This window comes from Pongo pygmaeus, chromosome 9 (assembly GCF_028885625.2).
Source record: "Pongo pygmaeus isolate AG05252 chromosome 9, NHGRI_mPonPyg2-v2.0_pri, whole genome shotgun sequence".
Classification (NCBI taxonomy): Eukaryota; Metazoa; Chordata; class Mammalia; order Primates; family Hominidae; genus Pongo; species Pongo pygmaeus.
Genome location: NC_072382.2, coordinates 131,894,655 through 131,918,170, shown reverse-complemented (window position 1 = coordinate 131,918,170; position 23,516 = coordinate 131,894,655). Strand labels below are relative to the sequence as shown.

At 42.6% G+C, this 23,516-nt stretch overlaps 1 protein-coding gene across 4 annotated transcripts in view; it reads right to left on the bottom strand.

Annotated features, from left to right (window-relative positions):
* The window catches only part of APLP2 (amyloid beta precursor like protein 2), a 73,669-nt gene extending 54,318 nt beyond the window's left edge, over nt 1-19,351 (bottom strand). For 3 of the 4 annotated variants that reach the window (XM_054440493.2, XM_054440494.2, XM_054440495.2), the window contains exon 1: nt 19,090-19,351. In XM_054440493.2, the coding sequence (XP_054296468.1) occupies nt 19,090-19,194 (105 nt within the window). In that variant the 5' untranslated portion in view covers nt 19,195-19,351. The remainder of the gene's footprint in view (nt 1-19,089) is intronic. The other variant, XM_054440491.2, reaches the window with a different exon arrangement.
* Between the last annotated feature and the right edge of the window lie 4,165 nt (nt 19,352-23,516).

Below are 23,516 nucleotides of genomic sequence, written 5' to 3'. Positions count from 1 at the left end.
GGAAAGGGACAGATGAGAAACACTTGGACAGGGGACATGAAGGAAGGGTCAGGATAAGTCCAGCTTTCTAATTCTGACAACTGGGAGAATGGCAAGGCTAACAGCCAAAGAAATTGAAGAGGGGTGGTAGGGAGGGGACTGAGGATTGGAGACTGATAAACTTCAGTTTTGAGTGCATCATACTGGAAGGACTCACAGCTTACCAAGTGCTGCATTTTTTGTCCACCAGACAAAAATAGAGGATGGGCGTTCCAGAGGGTAACGTGAGCTGGAAGTAAGGATTTTCTATTCATTACCAGGCTGGAAGAATTTTAAGCCCAGAGATGAGGCAGAACCACCTGCGGAGACTGTGCAATGTGAAAAAAAGAAGGCAGTCCCTATTTTCTACAGGTATATTATTAATATTATAAGTTGGGAGTCTATTTCTGAACAAATATCAAAAGAAAAAAAAAAGGACACAAATTATGACCGAGATACTTAAGTTTTTAACATTTTATTTTTCATATTATGTTAAATGTTGTTAAAAACTTAAGTATCTTGGTCACCCTGGAGTGTTTTCTTCATGGACTAGACTGCCTGAGGTCTCAAAATTTAAAGTTAGTGAAGCAGAGAGAGAAGATGACATTTACTTTTCCTGGAAAACTTCTCTGGAACAAGCATGAGTATCTGGTGTTGCTTGCTCTACGAACCTTCTTATTTCCTTCCAGTTTATATGCCTAGATGATTCTCATTGCTAATTCATTGTACATGAAGTCCTCAATCATGTCAAGAATGAAGTCAGAGATTTTCCCAAAGATAGACTCTTCAGAGGTCTCTTACTCCCAATTTCAGCTTATTGGAAAACTCTATGTTTCCTTACCAGTGCTGCAGCCTTCCCTGAACAATGATTTTCTTAAAATTTTATGGTTTTTTTCCCCCTGGAACAATCAAACCATCCTTTCCTTGTCCTAAAAATTCCGTCCTTTGATGACTTACAGATATCACCCACACCAAGTTTAACCAATTATGCTGAGTGAATGGGGTAATTTTGGGGCCATCTGAATTCAAGTTACAATAACATGCCTCATGCATCCACATTTTGTGACAAGTTCAGCGTCTTCACTCACTACACATACACACGGAAAACTACATGTAAAAACTGTTTGGCGGGGAGCTTTATCAGGCTTGAGACTGTGCTCTGTATTTAATCTTTTAAAAGCAATACTTAAAATATTTTAATCTGATTTTAATCTGTCCTGAATACTATTCCTATTGTTTAAAAACAACACTAACCAACATTGAGTTTCGTTGACTTCTATCAATTCACAAGAGTAATCTTGCAAAACAATAGCCCAGCAGGATATTTTTTTTAATGTAGATCCTGAGGAAGCTAATCAAGCTGCAAATAATCATTCTTCTAATAGGAAGTGGCTAGAGGGAAAAACATTCTATAGTATTACACAGAAAGCTTCTTCAGAAGAGGATAAGCTGCAGGGTGGAGTCCAACCAATCGCAGGGCCATTCTGCTATGAAACGTGGTTTTTGGTTCACTCGCAACATGCCAGGGTGTTAAATATTTACTACAAAAGATCATTTCAAACCAACGTTCTCTTTTCCTCGTTTTACAACAAAGGTTGAAAATTCAACTGCCTCTACATCATAGACAGGGAATGGGGAGCTGGAGTGTAAGACAAAAACGGAGACCCATACTCAGCCCCCTTGGGGAGACCACAGGCTCTCTTCACCAACTGAAGCGGGGCGGCAGCTATTTAGCCCCTGCCGCCAGATGTTCTAATTTCTTTAAAACCGGAGCAGAATTTTTATATTAAAACCCATGATCTTTGGAAATGGATATATTTACTTTGAATTTAAGACACAAGGAAGGTCAAACGGTAACAGCCAAATAAAACACAAGGACAGGTCACATTCTGCCTGCAGACTGCAGGTCTTCAACCTCAACTTTAGGTTATGTACTAGATATCACAGTGAGAACGCTAATGACAGTTACTCTAAAAGAATATAATTCACCAAACACCTTACACTCAAAAGCCATAGTATAAACTAAAATTAATTGTATTCTGTTATTACAAATTTACAATAATTAACTTTAAAGCTCTATGGCATTTGAGGGTTAGAAGACAATATTGTTATGACAAGACTACCTAAAACAATCTACAGATTCAATGCAATACTTAATTGCCCAACAGGGTTTTGTTTTGTTTTTTTCACAGAAACAGAAAAATCCATCTTAAAATTCATATGAAATCACACAATCTTGAGACAGAAGACTCATACTTCCTGATTTCAAAACTTACTATGAAGCTACAGTAATCAAACAGTGTGATATTGGCATAAAGACAGTCATTTGGAATAGAGAGCCCAGAAATAAACCCTCACATGTTTGGTCAATTGATCTGCCAGGACAATTCAACGGGGATGCAACAAATGTTGCAGAGACTGGATAGCAACTTGCAGAAGAGTGAAGCTGGACCCTTACCTTAAACCATATACAAAGCTGAACTCAAAATGGATCAAAGACCTAAGCTTAAGAGATAAAACTATAAAACTCTTAGCTTAGAAAAAGACTTAGGAGAAAAGCTTCATAACATTATATTTCACAACGATTTCTTAAAAATGACACCAAAACTACAGGCAACAAAAGAAAAAAATAGATAAACTGGAATTCATCAAAGTTAAACTTTTGTGCATCACAGGACACTATTGAGAGTGAAAACACAAACTGCAGAATGACAGAAAATATCTAAAAATCACGTATCTAATTAACATCCAGAATATATAAAGAACTCCGACAACTCAACAACAGCAACAAAACAATCTAATTCGAAAATGGGCCAAAGACTTCAACAGACATTTTTCCAAAGAAGATATAAACATGGTCAACATGAAAAGATACTCAACATCACTAGTTATTAGAGAAATGCAAATCAAAACAATAAGATACTGCTCCACGCCCATTAGGATAGCTATTATTTGAAAAAAGAAAAAAGAAAAAAGAAAACTGTTGGCAAGGAAGTGGAGAAATTGGAACCTTTGTCCACTGTCAGTGGGACTGTGGAACAGTAAAGTCACTGTGGAAAACAGTTTGGCAATTTCTCAAAAATTTAAACACAGAATTACTATATGATCCAGCAGTTTCACTTCTTAGTAAATATCCAAAAGAACTGAAAGCAGGGACTCCCATATCTACATGTACACCAATTTTCATAGCAGCATTGTTTACAGTAGCCAAAAGGTAGAAACATCCCAAGTGTCCATTAACAGATGAATGAACAAAATGTGGTATATACGCACAATGGAATATTACTCAGTCTCGAAAAGGAATGAAATTCTGATGCATAAGCCTTGAAAATATACTAAATACACCAAACTCAAAAGGACATATTTTGTGATTTCACTTACTTGAGCCCTAGAATAGGCAAATTCATAGATCAACAGGGGCTGGGGGATCCAGGGGAATAAAAGTTAGTGTCTAATGGGTATAGGGTTTCTGTCTGGATGAAAAAGTACTGGAAATGGACAGTGGGGATGGTTGCACAACACTGTGGATGTCCTTAATGCCACCGAATTGTACACTTAAAAATAGTTAAAATGAAAATGTTCCCTCTTCAATATTTTGGAAGACTATGAGAAGGACTAGCGTTAATTCTTCCTTAATGTTTAGTAGAATTCTCCAGTGAAGTCATCTGGTCCTGGGCTTACCTTAGTTAGAATTTTTTTTTGTTTGTTTTTTGGTTTTTTTTGAGATGGAGTCTCGCTCTGTTGCCCAGACTAGAGTTCGGTGGCACGATCTCAGCTTACTGCAACCTCTGCCTCCCAGGTTCAAGCGATTCTCCTGCCTCAGCCTCCGGAGTAGCTGGGATTACACACACGTACCACCATGCCTGGCTAATTTTTTTGTATTTTTAGTAGAGACGGCGTTTTGCCATGTTGGCCAGGCTGGTCTCAAACTCCTGATCTCAGGTGATCAACACACCTCGGCCTCCCAAAGTGCTGGGATTACAGGCGTAAGCCACCGCACTCAGCCTGTTGGGAGGTTTTTGATTACTGACTCAATCTTCTTATTTGTTACTGATCTGCTCAAGTTTTCTATTTCTTCGTGATTCAGTCTTGGTAGTTTGCAAGTTTTCAGAAATTTACCAATTTCTTCTAGGTTATCCAGTTTTTTGGCATACAACTGCTCATAATAGTCTCATGATACTTTTTATTTCCATGGCCATCAGTTGTAATGTCTCCTCTTTCATACCTGATTTTGTGTCTTCTGTTTTTCTTAGTCTAGCCAAGGGTTTGTCAATTTTGCTTATCTCTTCAAAAACCCAACTCTTACTTTGATTTTTTTCTATTGTTTTTTTCTACTCTGTTTTCATTTATTCTGTTGCAAATTATTTTCCTCCTTCTGCTCACTTTGGGATTAGCTTATTCTTTTTCTAGTTTGAGGTGTACAATTAGGCTGTTTGAGATTTTTCTTATTTTTTAATGTAGGCATTTACTGCTATAAACTTCTCTCTCAGTGGTGCTTTTGCTGCATCCCAAAGGTTTTAGCATGTTGTGTTTTCATTCGTTCAAAACATCTTCTAATTTCCCATTTGATTTCTTCTTTGGCTCAATGGTTAAGACTGTTGTTTAGCAAGGGTGTGTTTAATTTCCACCCATGAAGCCAGCATTACCCCAATAACAAAATAGGACTAAGACACTACAAAAAAAAGAACACTACAGGCCAATATCCCTGATAATCACAGAAGCAAAGATTGTCAACAAAATACTAGCAAACTGAATCAGACAACACATTAATAAGATCATACACCTGGATCAAGTGGGATTTATCCCTGGGATGCAAGAATGGTTCAACACATACAAACCAAAAAATGTGGCATATCACATTAACAGAATGAAGGACAAAAATCATATGATACCCTCAAAAAAAGCATTTTTTTTTTTTTTTGAGGCGGAGTCTCGCTCTATCGCCCAAGCTGGAGTGCAGTGGCGTCATCTTGGCTCACTGCAAGCTCCACCTCCCAGGTTCACGCCATTCTCCTGCCTCAGCCTCCCGAGTAGCTGGGACTACAGGCGCACGCCACCATGCCTGGCTAATTTTTTGTATTTTTAGTAGAGACGGGGTTTCACCGTGTTAGCCAGGATGGTCTCGATCTCCTGACCTCGTGATCCGCCTGCCTCGGCCTCCCAAAGTGCTGGGATTACAGGCGTGAGGCACCGCGCCCGGCCGAGAAATCAGAACTCTTGTACGCTGCTGGTGAAAAAATGGTGCAGCCGCTATAGAAAACAGTATGAAGGTTCTTAAAAAATTAAAAGTAGAATTATCATATGATCCATCAATCTCACATCTGGGTATATAGCCAAAAGAATTAAACTCATTATCCCAGACAGATACATGCATTCCCATGTTCACTGCAGAATCACTGACAACAGCCAAGACATGGAAACAATCTAAATGTCCATTGAGAGATGAACGGATAAGGAAAATATGATATATACATAAAATGGAATATTGTTCAGCCTTAAAAAAAATGTAAATTCTGCCACATTCAACAACATGGATGAACCTGGAGGACATTATGCTAAGTAAAATAAACAAGTCACAAAAAGACAAGTACTGCATGATTCCCCTTATATGGGATATCTAAAATAATCAAATTCACAGAACTGTCACTGACACGGGCTGAAGGGAGGAAAGAACAGTTGCTGTTCAACAGGTATAAAGTTTCCATTTTGCAAGATGCATAAGTTCTAGAGATTTGCTGTATAACGTTTTATCTACAGTTAACAATACTGCATTGTGCACTTAAAAATTTAGATCTCATGTTAAGTGTTCTTACCACAAAAAAAAAAAAGTTTTAAGGCAGGACTTGGTGGCCCACACCTGCAATCACAGCACTTGGGGAGGCCAAGGCAGGACTGCTTGAGGCCACGAGTTCAGGACCAGCTTGGGCAAGAGAGCAAGTCCCCATCTCCACAAAAAAAATGTTTAATTACCTAGGCATGATGGCTCACGCCTGTGATCCCAGCTACTTGGGAGGCTGAGGCGGGAGAGTCATTTGAGCCCAGGAGGTCGAAGCTCTAGTGAGCTATGATTGTGCTACTGCACTCTGGCCTGGACAACAGTGTGAGACCATATCTCAAAAAAAAAAAAAAAAGAAAAGTTTCAATGGTTAACATGTTTTATGTTATGTATATTTTACCACATACACAAAAAGATCTGTGGACTTTAGGCTATTCAATTTAGAAAATGCTTATGTCTTGTGGCTGACATATGTAAAACATCTGGAAGGAAACACTATAAATCAGTAAGAAAACAGATAACCCAGATTTTAAAAATCTGTATATGAAAAGCCTCCCCCCGCTCTCTTTCTGGGGATGCTGTCTATAGGCAATGAGTCTGACATACTGTCACAGGCTTTCCTGCAATACAGCCTCTAACAAAACTCGGCTGTCCCAAATGCACCAACACCTGCAGTGGCGTGTGCCCAGGCTTAGAGAGCTTCATGCTGGGAGACCAGGAGTTCTTATGAGGTTATTCAAAACAAAACACATGGCATCGGGGCCTACAGTGGTTCCATTTGTTTTGTGTTTGTGACCAGATCAAACTTGCTTTCCTTATTGAGAAGCAGAAAATCAGTGTGAAAGTATTAAAAGCACAAGCACAGAGTCAGAAAATTAAATAAAAAACTGAGACCGGATGAGGTGGCTCATGCCTTTAATCCCAGCACTTTGGGAGGCCGAGGCGGGTGGATCACCTGAGGTCAAGAGTTCAAGACCAGCCTGGCCAACATGGTGAAACCCCGTCTCTACTAAAAATACAAAAATCAGCTGGGCGTGATGGCGGGCACCTGTAATCCCAGCTGCTCAGGAGGCTGAGGCAGGAGAATCGCTTGAACCTGGGAAGTGGAGGTTGTAGTGAGCCAAAATCGTGCCACTGTACTCCAGCCGGGGCGACAAGAGCAGAACTCCGTCTCAAAAACAAACAAAAAAAAATGAAGTTTTGAGTAATAAAAATTAAAAGGCTAAATTAATAAAATCTGTATGAGAAGACTGGAAAAGTGTTGACTACCACCTCTCCAACAGAAAAAGTTTCTAGTTATTATATCATCTTAGGAACCATACAGTGCCTTCAGCTATGGTGTTATTTGTTCTGTCACAGTGCCCTGCATATGGCAATTTCATAAATGTCTGCTAATAATGATGACTATGAAAAGCCTCAAATGAACCAATTACCACAAAGTCTTCCACTTTTGATCAAGTCCTTTCCAGAGGTTCTTTTAAATGCCAATTTGGGATATAGCTACAATGATTTTTTTTTTTAAAGATATCCACAGTATGCTGTTTACATTAGAGAAGAATGAGAAACATATATGTTCAGTTATAAAAGAATCAAATAAATTACAAAATAGGTAGTCCTCTACTTTCACATAAGGTATATTTCTGTAAACATGAACAAGTTACAAACATATGCATGTTATTTGGGGATTCTGCTACTAGCAAGCTAATAATTTATCAGATCCCAATTACTTCCAGTGTTTTAGGGGGAAAAACACCCTTGAAAATGTATTTCCAGCATTTTATAGGCATTCCTTAATTTTTCCCACATAATTGAGCCCACTGAGTATTTACATAAGTTCAAAGAAACTACCTAGAAAAACACCAAAAAAGCACCAGTTATCACCATGTGCTTATCAATAAAATAAACATTTTCCCTCCTTTTTATCACCCTTATAAAATGAGGGTAAAATATTCAAGTAACAGTTCAATACTACTGCAAATATCCAATCACTGGCTAGTAGGCAACATCCCTATGCAATAACTCAAAATGTTCATACAATAGTTTAGTTACTCAAATCCAAATTCACAGTATGAATACCTATTTAGAGGGATGAATGTTGTACATTTAAAATTGCCGGGTGTTCAAAAGCCCCAAACCATGAAGCGTGATCCCAAAAAAAGTTATACACGTTACAAAATATGTAATGACCTGGAAATTATTCAATATGTTAAATGAAGAAAAAAACGGGTTATACACACATAAGGGGGAATCTACTCTTTTGTTTTTTGGGGGGTTTGTGTTTTGTTTTGGTCAAAACCGTATTTTCTAAATTTCTTGTAATAACTTCGAGAACTTAAAGGTTTGCAGTTTGTAGCTCAAAGCATATGAATCTAGAAAGATAAATCAGAAGGCCGGGCACGGTGGCTCACACCTGTAATCCCAGCACTTTGGAAGGCTGAGGCGGGTGGATCAGGAGATTGAGACCATCCTGGCTAACACAATGAAACCTCATCTCTACTAAAAATAAAAAAAAATGAGCCAGGCATGGTGGTGGGCACCTGTAGTCCCAGCTACTTGAGAGGCTGAGGCAGGAGAATGGCGTGAACCCGGGAGGTGGAGCTTGCAGTGAGCCAAGATCACGACACTGCACTCCAGCCTGGGCAACAAAGCAAGACTCCGTCTCAAAAAAAAAAAAAAAAAAAGAAAGAAAGATAAATCAGAAACTGACAGGACTCCACAGAGTTCAGCTTACAGTCATCACAGTCCAGGAACTTACTACAGTAAGATCCTGGATTGCTAGTGTCCTCAGGCTCCAAGTAGAATGAAAATTTTTGTCTGGAACACATATTAGCCTAGACCTCAAATTAATCAATCTGTAAGCACCTGTATAAATAAAATGTCTGGCCGGGCATGGTGGCTCATGCCTATAATCCTAGCACTTTGGGAGGCCAAGGTGGGTGGATCACTTGAGGTCAGGAGTTTGAGACCAGCCTGGCCAATATGGTGAAACCCCATCTCAACTAAAAATACAAAAATTAGCCAGGCATGGTGGCTGGCACCTGTAATCCCAGCTACTCAGGAGGCTGAGGCAGGAGGCACCTGAACCCAGGAGGCAAAGGTTGAGCCAAGACCACACCACTGCACTCCAGCCTGGGCAACAGGGTAAGATTCCATCTCAAAAAATAATAATAGTAATAAAGGCAATGCTCTCTTCCCCCAAAACCTAGGAGGCTATTAACTTTGAAATCAGAACTTGACAAGTATATTACAAAGAGAGAAAAATTACAGGTCAAACTCACTTATTAGCAAAGAGGCAAAACTCCTGAACAAAATTTTTGCAAACCAAATCCAGAAAATAAACAAACCAAGTTTGGTTCATTTCAGGAATGCAAAGTATCTTACATACTGCACTATCAAAATTAAATTCATATGATCATCTTATATTTGGCAAAAAAAGATGTTTGAAAAAAACTCAACATTCATTCATGATAAGAATCTTTGGAAAACTTAGAATATAAACTCTTCCTTATCTGATAAAGGGTCTGGTATCTACCAAAAATCTACGAGTATCATATAAATTGCAAAAACAGTATCCCTCTGAGAGAACTCAGACTAAGATACTAGCTATTATCATTTCTATCTGAACATTTTAGCTGGGGCAGCAAAGCAAGAAAAAGAAATAAAAGTTACAAGGATTGAATGGAAAGAAATAGAACTGTCACAATTCACAGAATATGCTCAGAAAAATTTAAAGTTACAGATAAATTATTATAATTAGTATACATGTTTAGCAAGATTACTGGATACAAGGTCAATCTGAAAAATATCAATTGTATTTTTCACCACCACACAAACCAACAACAAAAAATCTTAAAGATGTCATTTATAATAGCATAAAAAAGATCAAATGCCTATAAATAAATCTAACAAAAGATACACAAGATCTCTATGCAGAAAGCTACCAAACACTGAAGGCAGAATTATAGAGGGCCTAAATAAAACACATGTCATGGGCCGGGCGTAGTGGCTCACACCTGTAATCCCAGCACTTTGGTAGGCCAAGGCGGGAGGATCATCTGAGGTCAGGAGTTTGAGACCAGCCTGACCAACATGGTGAAACCCCATCTCTACTATAAATACAAAAATTAGCCTGGCATGGTGGTGGGTGCCTGTAATCCCAGCTACTCGGAAGGCTGAGGCAGAAGAATCGCTTGAACCCGGGAGACAAAGGTTGCAGTGAGCAGAGACTGTACCACTGCACTCCAGCCTGGGCAACAGAGCAACAACCTGTCTCAAAAATAAATAAATAAATAAATAAATAAATAAATAAAATACATGTCATGTTCCCGGATTGGAAAACTCGGTATTTGAAAAATGTCAATTTTCCCCCAATTAAACTATAGATCCAAAGCAAAATCAAAATTCTAACAAGAAGCTGTTTTGGTAAAATGTGGCAAATTTATGTGAAAAGAAAAGGGTTAAGGGAAGAGCTAAGATGCTATTCAAGACAAGCAAGGTAGAAGGGCTTGATCTAGTAAACATAAAATCTTATTATATAATAATTAAGACAATGTGGAGTTGGTGCAAGGATAAACAAAGAGACCAATGGAATAGAAGGGAGAACCCAGGAACAGATTCACACACAGGGAGATACTTGATTACAAAGGTGACAGAGCCGAGCAGAAGGGAAAGGATGACCTTGACAATAAAGGGTGCAAGCCAGATATCCATAAGGAAAAAAACAGAAATGAAATGGCCCTTAACTTCACATCTACACAAAAATCCAGATAAATTATAGCTCCAAATGCAAAAGGCAAAACAATAAAGTTCCTCATTGACAATACAGGAGACTATCGTTATAACCTCAGGGTAGGAAAAGACTTCTCAAACAGGATACAAAAAGCACCTACCATAACAACAACAACAAAAAAAGACAAGACAAAAAAATTAGACATTAAAATTAAGAACTTCTTCAAAAGACATCACTAAGAGAGTGAAAAGGCAAACCACAGAGAGAACAGCATTATCTTAATAACCTCAAAGTGGAAACAACTCAAACGTCCATCAACAGCCGAACAAACTGCAAGGTTTATTCATATAATGGAGTACTATGCAGCAACGGAAATGAGTGAGCCACAGCTACACTCAACACACGTGGCTGTCAAAAATGTGTCTAGTGAAAGAGACCAAATGCATAAAAATATATACGGAATGATTCCACTTATATGAAGCTAAAAAAAAAAAAAAAAAAGAAAGAAAGAAAAACTGAACTACAGTGTTTAGGGACGAATGCATGGGAGGTAATACTATAAGGAAATACAAAGAGTGATACCACAAAGTCAGAGGAGCAGTATACTCCTGAGCAAGAAAGGAAAGGAGATACTGGCAGTGTTTTATTTCTTGACCTCAGTGGTAGTTACACAAGTGTTTCATTTACAAAAACACACTGAGCTTTTTTTTTCTTTTGTGTACTCTTAAATTTTGAAAAGCTCAAAAATACTCAAGGGCTTTCAATAGTGGGTAGAAGCAGCAAGGGTGGCTGGCACTTTCCTGATAAGCGGCTGTCTTTACTTTCAGTTCAAACAGCTTGACATTCTTACCTTCTAAAATCATCACAGTATGCACAAATAATTAACACTATGTGTTGATAAATACGTGTTACAACTCTAAGAACAGCCTAAGCAAACGTAATGAAAATATGAATGGAAATGTAAACTCCTAACTCAAGAGTTACTTCTGGAAAGTTCAAATGAGGCTTTTATTGGTAATGTTGTATGTCTGTATCCAGTGTTTTTTTTTTTTTTTAAAGGCTAAAACATACATGAGAAATGTTAAGATTCAACAAAACTGGGGGCTGAACATGAGGGTCTTTTTTACATGTTTAATTATCCTATGTGGGGAATGCTCATAATTAAAGGGAGTAAAATAAAAGCTCTAATAGCTCACCTCTCCGGGTAAAAACCTGCTTCAGCCGAAGCAAGTTACATGTTTAGCCTTCCAGAGACAAAGCATAAAATATGCGAAAATACTAACAATCCTTACTCCCACCACTAATCTCACATTTTCTTATCTAGGCGAAATACCTCCCTCACAGTCCATTCACCTTTTAGGTCAAATTTTTCACATTCTTCACCATTCCAGTCATTCTGTTCTGGATAGCATTATCCCAGATCTAACAAATGCATTGTGATGTCTCAGATGTCTCCATTTTGCCAGCTAACTTTTAACCCACAGATAATTTCTTCAGAAGAAATTACTTCTTTCTCTTTCAGCCATCCCAGCTACATAACTTCCCAGACAGGGAATACCCCTGTAGCAGACACTGGGTTCTCACCAACATCCACAGCTTTCTTTTCCAACCAAGCCCAACTTTTTTTTTTTTTTTTAGTAAGAGGTATCACCATCTGATAAGCCCAACCTGATTCGAGGCTGCACCCTCCTCCTCCTAGCCACATGCTTCCGAAAGCAGGCCTCGAGAAGTCTAAGCCTGTGGAGGCAGTACCATTCCCCTTGCCAAGGCTTGCTTTGGCTAGAAGCATCTGATACACTTCTATGCAGTGACACCTAAGGGGTCTTATGCTGGTGGGCTTTGAGAAAGGTTTCTTCCCTCTTAAAAGGAGATACACAGAAGAGACTATCTCTTCCTCCTCTGGACATTATCATATCGGAGCATGTCCCCTGGAGTTGCAGCAGTAATTCCACAACCACTAGGGGAGCGCGCCCAAGGAAGGCCGGGGAGAAAGGTGGTGGGGACAGCTCAATTAAGCAACCTTTTAGGTGCCCCACTCCACACACGAAGTAGTTTTTTTCTGGACCACAATCTTATCCCCATCACACTGGTCTCTGGCCACTGACTATCTGGTGCTGGCAGCCTTCTCTTCCAAATAATCCCACACCTTGATTTTGATAAAAATCTCTACAGGGAACCAAACTTCTTTTCTTAAAACTTTAGGTTAGAATACAAAAATGACACAACTTACTACTAAAAAAAGAGAACTTGCACATAATATAAAAAGACACAAAAGAGCTGGGCCCGCGGTGGCTCATGCCTGTAATCCCAGCACTTTGGGAGGCTGAGGCGGCTGGATCGCTTGAGGTCAGGAGTTCGAGACCAGCCTGGCCAACATGGTGAAACCCTGTCTCTACTAAAAATATAAAAATTAGCCGGGCATGGTGGAGCACACCGGTAATCCCAGCTACTCAGGAGGATGAGGCACGAGAATCGCTTGAACCCAGGAGGCAGAAGTTGCAGTGAGCCAAGATGGCACCGCTGCACTCCAGCCTAGATGACAGAGTGAGACTTGGTCTCAAAACAAACAAACAGGCCCAAAAAGTGTTTAAGATCAGTGAATATCATTTGAATGATGCGAAAGAAAAAATAAATCAATGGAAAATGTAAAACATCAAAGTCCCCTGTAATTACATACTTCAAAGGGTCACTGTTAACCATATGGTTTACATTGGTTCATAATATATCAGAACTTGTAAGAAATTAGTTCCTTTTAAGGGAAACACTCATACCAGGTTTTGGTAATGGGAAAGACAGGTAGACATGAGTAAAAAGAAATCTGCACCCAAAAGGGAAACATGAACCACGCTGACAGGACAGAGCAGTAGGCTTAGATAGGATGGGCAGACTCCTTCCCCTGGTCAAGCTGTGTGATGTTCAACTCTTGGCCTCTACTGACTCCCTTTTTAGGTAGGGATAAGAATACCAAATTCACCAGACTGTTAGGGACTTATGTAGATAAATTACCCAAAGAGTTTGTTTTGTTTTTCTCTCCTTGTACATTAGAATCATCCGGGGACCTTTTGAAACTGAGCATCCCAGAGGTACTCAACGACAATCTCTGGGGTTAGGGCCTAGAAATCATACACGAGTGCATTTCGCAAAGTAAAAAGCACTATCCACATTTGTTTTTACTACTGTACTGTTTAGCACCTAGCACAGAACCATGTAACAGGGGCTTAATAAATACTAGTAGGATGAATTACAAATGAAAAGTCAGCTAATTTTCTAATCTTCATCTTTAAAAAAATAGATTAGTTATGTTTTAAAAGATCTCATTTTGAAAAACAGATCTTGGCCGAGTGTGGTGGTATGCACTGTACTCCTAGATACTCGGGAGGCTGAGGCAGGAGGATCACTTGAGCCCAGGAGTTTGAGGCCGCAGTGAGCCATGGCTGTGCCACTGCACTCCAACCTCGGTAAGAGTGAGAACCTGTCTCAAAAAATAAAAAATAAAAATAAAGACTTCATGATGCTTATGTAAGAAAAATTCCCTCAGCAAAAGCAATTATTAGTTGTACTTGACACAAACGACTGGAACTCATTTCTACTTGAATGTGCCTACATAGTCCACTTTCCATCTTAGGCCATAAATCAAGGTACAATACACTAAATTTAATTAAACTTCAAGGTAATCTAGTTTATCTCACTAAAAATCAACCCATGAAAATTGAATTATAGGCAATTTAGAATTCTCTCTCAACTAGCCCCTCCATGGAAACTACAATTACTGTACAAAGATTTACCCCTACTTCTTGTCACACAGAAAACATCTTCTTTGAGTAGTTCATGTTGGCATAATTTGAAATAATAATTGTTAGGTGCTGGCTTCAATACGCAGTATGTGTCATTTTTATTAAATTTATGTACATAATGTATCTATTAACAGAAGGGTATACAACATTACGTTAAGGTTTCCCTGGGTAATACGATTTTAGGTCATTTTTCATTTCTTATTGGTTATCTGTACTTTTAAATGTCTTACAATGCATATGTACTACCTATAGAATTCTTCTTCTGTTATTTTAGAAAGAAAATCCAAAAGCCTGAGAATTTAGTAAGGGTAAACAGAATTAATTAAACAATCTTGAAAGAAGCCAGGTGTGGAGGCTCACGCCTGTAATCCCAGCACTTTGGAAGGCCAAGGCGGGCAGATCACAAGGTCAGAAGTTTGGAACCAGCCTGGCCGATATGGTGAACCCTGTCTCTACTAAAAATATAAAAATGAGCCAGGCATGGTGGTGGGCTCCTGTAGTCCCAGCTACTCTGGAGGCTGAGGCAGGAGAGTCACCTGAACCTGAAAAACGGAGGTTGCAGTAAGCCGAGATCATGTCAGTGCACTCCAGCCTGGGCGACAGAGTGAGACTCCATCTCAAAAAAGAAAAACAAAACAACAACAAAAAAACACGTTTTCAAATGCTATAAAGAACATGATTGGGTCAACAAACTAACTAGAAAACCGACAGCAGGTAAGATCCACGTATTGTATCAATGTTAAATTTCATTAGGTTGATGACTGTACTAAACCTACATAAGACAATGTCTTTGGCTCTTAGAAAACATATACTGAAGTTCTCAGGGGTAAAGGGGATGGGGGATGACATATGCAACTTACTCTCAAATAATTTGGCAAAAAATGCAATAATAAAGCAAATGTGACTAGAAGAAATGTTAACAATTGGTGAATCTGAGTAAAGGGTATGAAAATTGTACAATTTTTTCATTTTTTTATAAGATTAAAGTTATTTCTTTGTTTATTTTTGTTTTCTTTTGAGACGGAGTCTCGCTCTGTTGCCCAGGCTGGAGTGCAGCGGCATGATCTCAGCTCACTGTAACCTCCACCTCCCAGATTCTCCTGCCTCAGCCTCCTGAGTAGCTGGGATTACAGGCGCGCGCCACCACGCCCAGCTAATTTTTGTATTTTTAGTAGAGACGGAGTTTCACCATGTTGCTCAGGCTGGTCTCGAACTCCTGACCTCGTGATCCACCCACCTCGGCCTCCCAAAGTGCTAGGATTACAGGCGTGAGCCACCGCGCCTGGCGATTAAAGTTATTTCTAAGTAAAACATTTTTAATTGAAAAAGCTTAAAAATCAACACATTCAAAATTGTTCTAACAAAAAAGAGCATGTTGGGCCAACTTCTAGCAAGACTTTATTTGGAAAAATATAGGAACATATTTAAAAATTTTGCTAATAAAAACATATGCAGCACCAACTTTAAGCAAAATTTTAAGTCAGCACCATCTAACAGAAACACAATGTGAGCCACCTACATAATATGAAATTTTCTAGGAACCACATTAGAATTAAAAGAAACAAGTGAAATTAAGTTTAATGTTTTATTTAGCCCATGTCTAAAGTATTGTTTCAATTTAGTCAATACAAAAATTGAGATTTTAATTTTTCTGTACTAAATCTTCAAAATCTGGTATTTTATACTTCCAATACATCTCAATTCAGAAGCTAAATTTTCATAGGAAATACTTGATCTACATTTAGATTTCATAAAATGTACAGTTTAAAAGTAGATTCGCAAAACCAAATTATTTCAGTTAAAAGTTTTCCAACCACTGAATCAGATTTTAAATGTAAACTTAAATTAATTAAAATTAAATAAAATGAAAAACTCACTCCTCAGTCACGCTAGTCACCCTACAGGCTCAATAACCACATGTGGCTTGTGGCTACACCCTGGGAAAGCCCGGCTTTAGATGGTAAAACAAATTCCCTCTACAAAAGGAGAACCTAATTGATAAAACTTAAGTTTATCGTATTTATCAAAAGTTTTTTAAAACATAGTTATGATAAAAATAACGGGCCGGGCGCCGTGGCTCACGCCTGCAATCCCAGCACTTTGGGAGGCCGAGGCAGGCGGATCACCTGAGATCAGGTGTTCCAGACCAGCCTGGCCAACGTGGTGAAACCCTGTCTCTACTAAAAATACAAAAATTAGCTGGGCGTGGTGGCAGGCGCCTGTAATCCCAGCTACTTGGGAGGCTGAGGCAGGAGAATGGCTTGAACTCGGAAGGCGGAAGTTGCAGCGAGCCCAGAGATCCCACCATTGCCCTCCAGCCTGGGACAGAGCGAGACCCCGTATCAACAAAAACAACAACAAAAAAAGACGATATTCCTATCAGAAGCACACCAACGTTTCTCTCCAAGGTACAATTAGACATCTCCCATACCACCTGTCAGAAACACCAACACAAAGCCTTCTCTACTCTGCCTCAGTTGACATCCTTTAATTTGGGTTTGAGTTTCCTGAAAACTGGCAATCAAATGGCCTTCTTTCTTTCAAATGTGACAGAACAAACTCAAGTTCCGGTTCTCAGGAGCCTAGTCATCTACTGCATGGTATGCGGGGTTTCAGCACAATACTGTCTCAGTCCCAAATGGGAGCATGCACACAGGAGAACTTGTCTCGGATTTAAGAGAGGAAGTGACCCTGAGTCCAGAGGTGAGCTTTTTTTTTTTAAAACAGGTGTAAGAAATTAATTCAGTCAACACCAAGCAACACTAAAGATTTGCCAATCAATAATTCTGTGCCAAGCAACTTGATCAGGGATTTGGCCAGAATCCCTTTGGCTAATCTCAATCAGGGCCTTCCCAAAGACATCCTGATTTAGGCCATTCTTATCTAAATTAAGCTTCGACAGTCCCTTGCCTGACAGCAAATAAACAAAATCAAATTATATTCATATGAATAAAATTCTGATAGCTTGACAAAAGGCCCCTTGAAAGATCATTTAGTAAGTGTGAGCAAAAATACAGCTCCAAAGAACAGGAGTTACCATAAAACCATTTTTCAGAAATGTTTAATTCCTACTTTCTTCAGCCATACTTTTCAACTGAACAACGCTGTGGCTAACAATCAAATTTAATACACAACAACGAATTCTGATATTATTTTTTCTCGCTACACAAGTATTAACGAATTCTTTAAAACTGCTGAGTCTTCTGTGAATTCATTAATGCCTCAAATTACTCATAGCAGTGGGAAGTGGAGTGCGAGTGTGAACGATGGTTTCTGACACCCGACCCACTAGTGAAGTCCCATCTTCCATACGAAAGCCTTTATTTCTTCTCCCCATCTCATTCACCTAGCTGTTTTCATGCGACATCATATCAGAGATCACAGATACAACTCTGACCATTGTGTGGACCCATTGAAACAATAGCAATCCAAAATCCTCTGTAGATAAACGTTAACTATTTCTCCTTAAAGCTGAACTCCTTTCTTACCCTCACAGTCACAAAGCTTTAAACTGGATGAATACAAAGGTTTTAAGCCGTTCCATCAGAGAGGCTTTTTATTAGATTTATTTTTACCCGTGGAAATACTTGAACATTCTGTAGAAGTAAATATATTCTAAACCTGAGGTCTTTAAAAGAAAGCTCTCAATTAATGCCCAATCAAATCCAGTCTTCAGGTCTCTCTGAAATTAGCTAAGTACGCAGAAACCAATTGTAATTTTTAAAAGAGCGAAGAGGGAGAAGAAATAAACGACACCAGAACTACACATTCCAGACCAGCAGTTCAAGCACCACTTCGAGAAGGAAAGTAAAGATCAAGCCCGCCGTCTCCCTCGGCCACTGCAGGGCTCCTCTAAGGCTGCCCGCTCCCGCCCGCGCCGCGGACCCCGCCGCCCCCGCCGCCCCCGCCCCCGCCCGCGGCCTCCCCCACCCCCGGCCCAGCCGCTTCGCCTTTCTCGCAGCGGGGATGCTCAGGGTGCGACCTCGAAGCACAACCACTGCTGGAATTCTGACACCGAAAGAGGACGATTTTTCCAAGAGTTTACACGCCTTCGCGGGCACCTTCCCTACTCACTGAAACCCTCACGAAACCGGTCAACGCACCCAGAGCGGGTTTCCTCGGTCTACAGACGCAGGCAAACAGCGCCACTTAAAAAATGCGCGTCCGCGCCCCGGCCCCGGGCGGCAGAGGGAGCAGCGAGCGGGCGGCCTGGCGCGGGAGCTCCCCCGGGGCTTGCAGCATCACTGCCGCGCGCGAAGGCCGGGGCCGCGTCCACCTGGCAACAAAGGGGAAGCCCGCCGCTCGCAGGTGGGAGGCCCGGAGCCGAGGCCCCGGTGCCGCGCGAGGGAGCGTACGGGGTCCGCACGGGGCCGCCCGCGGAGAGAGCCCAGCCGCGGACTCCCGCGGGAGAGTAGCGCCCTGGCATTGTCCCGGGGGAGGGCGGGGCGGGTGCCCGTGGGCACTGGGTCCCCGGAGGAGGTGGCGGCGCCGCGGGCGGGTGGGGGGCTGGGGCGGCTGAGGCGGCCGGCCGCCCCCAGTAGCCCCGACGCCTTTCATTTGGCCTCTGCGGCGGCTGAGGCAGCCCGACCTCCAGCACTAAGCACTGCGCCAAGCAGGGACGCGCGGGGGAGGGCGCGCCAGACCCGCCGCAGCGCCGGACCCCCCGCGCCGCACCCCCTGCCCGCCCTGCCGCGGACCCCGCTGCCCGCCCGCAGGCCGCGCTCCTCCAGCGGGCGAAGGAGACGACTCTCCGGCGTTCGCCCGGTCCCCACCTCGATGTAGCCGGCCAGCGCCGAGGCAGGCGCCGTGAGCCCCACCAGCAGCAGAAGCAGGAGCCTGCCCGTGGCTGCGGCAGCCGCGGTCCCGGTGGCCGCCATCCCTCGCCGGGTCGCCCTAGCGCGCGGCTCTCAAGCTCACACACTCGGACTCCTAGCTCAGCACACCGCGACCCAGAAGCATCTGAAGCCAGTTCGCCGCCGCCCCGGGGGTTTTACACCAACCGGAACTGACTTCATATTACCACGCCCTCCTTCTGCGGCTCCCAATGCCGGCCCGCAGAACCCCTCAAGACCCCGCCCCCTTGCGGCCCAGACCCAATCAGGGGATGGAAGAGCCTGCTCCTCCCGCCCGGTCCAACCGCTCGTCCCCCGCCCTGCCCCGCCCCGCCCCCGGCCGCGGATGGCCCCGCCCCCGCTCCGGACCCTGTGGCCGCCAGGCGCGGGGGCGTGCGCGCGGCGGGTCTGGGGCCGCAGCTCTGCGGGTGCGGGGCTGGCTCTGGCCTCCGCCACCCGGCGCAGTTATCTGTCCCTGCTGCGCTGGTCCGTCAGCCTTCAGCCTCCCGATACGGGCACGCCCCGCTTGCCTGTCCCTGCTGGGCATTCTTCAGACTCCTTTGGGTACCGCCCTCTTTTTGATTCTGGAAATAGTTTTATTAAAAACAGGATGAATTAGGAGTCCGGGACGGTCTGCCAAGGGCCGTCCCCCGAGGCAAGGGGAGGACCGCAGGAGGCAGCCATCCTCCTCCCCCGAGCCCTACTCAGGGCGCGCCTCTCCCGCGCTGCTCGGTCCAGGCCTCTCCGCCGGGTCCTCGCCTCTGAGCCCGGCCGCGCTCCGCACGCTCGGCCTTCGGTCCTTAGGCCTTTCCCGACCCTTCCTTCCCAGCGGCTGCCCAGGCAGGGATAGACACCAGGGGTGCAAGAACCACGCCGGCCTCACAACCCAGGCCCCCTTCCTCGTGTGTTTTAGGAAGAGATCACGCCGCTTCTTCGGTTGAGACGCACTAGCGGGAGACCTGCTACTCTGCCTTCCTGCTCCCCGGCATTTCCACTTCACTAGAGAAAAACGTCCTGCTGCCCCATTTAGCAACTGGCACAGCCTCGCCACCGCCAGGGCTCCGCTGGCCTTGTTTCCTTTCAGTAGCCTGTGAGTTAGGTACTGCCTTCTGAGAGACCTGGACTAGTCCCTTCAGGTTCGACTAAATGCATAACACAACCCCTACCCCCCAGGACGCTGACAACAGAAAGGAGGAGACTGTCCGCGGAGTAGGCGAGTACGGCTGTAAGAACTCGGGATTTTCCAGCCTTACTCTGCACCACTCCCCTACATGCCCAGTTCCCTGTGGGTAAACTGGCTCTGCCCGATTCCTCCAAGACGACGCCTTTCCATTTCACAGCCCTTCCTAACACTCTTCCTGCGCCTGCAGTGTCCTCTCCCCATCATCTACCTGTTGGAAGCATTTTCACTGTTCCTCGGCTCAGTCGGCTGAAATATCTCTTCTGATTGCTCAGAGGGATGTTTCCCACTGTGGCACTCGCTCCCTAGTTACTCCATACCTCTCTCAGGCCACTGACAAGACTTGGGTGTGTCATGCTGCAGTGCCCCTCACAGTGCAGTCCTCGATAAATGTTTGCCCGGTGTTATTGAACCCAGTTATCTTGGGTGCTGATACTAGTTCTGGAACTGGCATGAATTTGGCTCTTGCTATGGACCGAATTTTGTCCCCACCCCTAATGTGTGTGCCGAAGCGCTGAATCCCAGTGTGATGATTATTTGTAAATGGGGCCTTTGGGAGGTAATCAGGTTTGGGTGAGGTCATGGAGGTAGCAGGTCATGATGGGATCAGTGCCTTTATTAGAAGAGACACCAAAGAGCTTGCTTTTCTCTCACACTCTCTGTCCCCTACCCCCAACCTCAGCCCTCACCTCCCTCCTCCATGTGCGAACGCAGCAAGAAGGCCGCCATCTGCAAACCAGGAAGAGGTCCATCACTGAGGGGCCAAAGTGGCACCTTGAGCTCGGACTTCCCAGGCTTCAAGAACTCTGAAAAATAAATTCCTGTTGTTGAAGCCCCGCAGCCTATGTTATTTTGTTGCAGCAGCCGGAGCTGACTGACACAGCTGCATAATCACCGGCAAGTTCCTCCATCGCTTGGGACTCTGTTTTCTTCTCTGTCAAATGTGAATATTAAAACCTGTCTCACTGCACCACTTTGTGTGATTGAACTTAAAATGAATGTACAATAGTGAAAAGCATGAAGTGACTTAAATGTAAGGGGTAGGAGGGTAAAGCGATGTATTACCAAGTGCAGGTTCATCTGCAAGTATGTGGGAAAAGTATCAGGTGACTACCTAAATCCCCATTCTGTTGTTGAGCCTAGGGTAGGACATGTAGCCCCTCTGGGGCCTATTACCTCACCTACAAAATCAGGGCGTTGAACTCAGGGAAAAGCAAGTGAGATATCTGAGTTCAGAGCAGTGGCATGGATATTCATGCTTTGGAGACGGTATATTCAAGACTGAGCTCTAATATCATGAGATAGTACAAGGAAATACAGGAACATGATTTAGAGGGCCTTCAATCTAAACTTAGGTCTTGAAAGTTTATTTGCATTTTCAAGTTATGGAAGGATCGTTACTAAGAACTGATAGCCCCATTCATCAACATTCTGTACTTTAAAATGTTACGGTCTTTTTATTAAATGACACTGACAGGAGCGTACCTGGTCTTGCAATTCTCAATAATTTTTCATCCCAAATATGCTCGTGTCAGTGACCAAGGTTTATGAGTAGCATGTTTTCATTTTATTATCTTTTGTGCATAAAAGCAAAAGGCCCTAAAATAACCTCCTGGTTGGGTGCGGTGGCTCACACCTGTAATCCTAGCAATTTGGGAGGCCGAAGTGGGTGGATCACCTGAAGTTAGGAGTTCCAGACCAGCCTGGCCAACATGGTGAAACCCCGTCTCTACTAAAAAGAAAAAGAAAAAAAAAGAAAAAAAAAAGCTGGGCATGGTGGCAGGCGCCTGTAGTCCAGCTACTTCGGAGGCTGAGGAAGGAGAATTGCTTGAGCCCGGGAGGCGTAGGTTGCAGTGAACCGAGATTGTGCCACTGCACTCCAGCCTGGGTGGCAGAGCGAGACTCTTGTCTCAAAAAAATAAAAATAACATAAAGTAAAATAAAATAACCTCATGTTTCTTCTACCTTCTTAAGAATCAGACTTTCTCCTAAATCACCTCTCTTCTATGCACACTTAAGATGTGTGCATTTCCTTGTTGAAAAAAAACAAAGTTTATTTTCCTAAATGTATACTTAACATGAGCAGAACCCTCACGTTAATTTGATACTTATTTATCCAATACCTATTCAGGCTAGGTACACTTGGCTAGGATAATTGCTCCCAAATCAGGATGCTTTTCAAAATCAACTACGAAGTGTATTTTTATTTTATTTTATTTTTGAGACAGTCTCACTCTGTCACCCAAGCTGGAGTGCAGCGGCATAATCACAGTTCACTGAAGCTTTGACCTCCTGGGATCAGGCAATTCTCCAGCCACATACACCACCACGCCCAGCTAATTTTTTTTTTTTTTAACGCTATGTTGCCCAAGCTGATGTCAAACTTCGGAGCTCAAATGATCCTATTGCCTTGGCCTCCGAAAACTGTTGGGATTAGAGGCATGAGCCACCATGCCCAGCCAGGAGTTTATTTTTAAAAGGCATATTTTAAAACCCAATGTCAGAAATTCTAAATCTCTAATGCTAGGGTGACCTAAAGAAATTGGTATACATTTTTCCACCAGGCCCAGCGGCTTATGCCCGTAATCCCAGCACTTGGGGAGGCCGAGGTGGGTGGATTACCTGAGGTCAGGTGTTTGAGACCAGCCTGGCCAACATGATGAAACCCCGTCTCTACTAAAAATAGAAAAATTAGCCGGGCATGGTGGTGGGCACCTTGAGGCAGGAGAATTGCTTGAACCTGGGAGGCAGAGGTTGCAGTAAGCTGAGATCGCGCCATTGCACTCCACCCTGGGCTACAGAGCGAAACTGTGTCTCAAAAAAAAAAAAAAAGAAAGAAAGAAATTGATATACATTTTTAAAGCTCTCTAGATAATTCTAACCCACTAATATTCATGAGAACTGCTGCTCTGGCATAGTGGTTATTTAATTCTTGAATATCATGGACTGTGAAAAACACTTTTTAAGTGGAATAACAAAGTTACCAGTTGTTGTGTTTTGTTTTGTTTTGTTTTCCAAATAATGCATTAAATTAAAATGTAACCTTATTATCACCACCATCTCACTAAAGAAACAACATTTAACAACAACAAAGTCAGGATAGTCATCTTTTGAAATTTAAAAATTGAGGCTGTGGGTGGTGGCTCACGCCTATAATCCCAGCACTTTGGGAGGCCAGGCGGGCGGA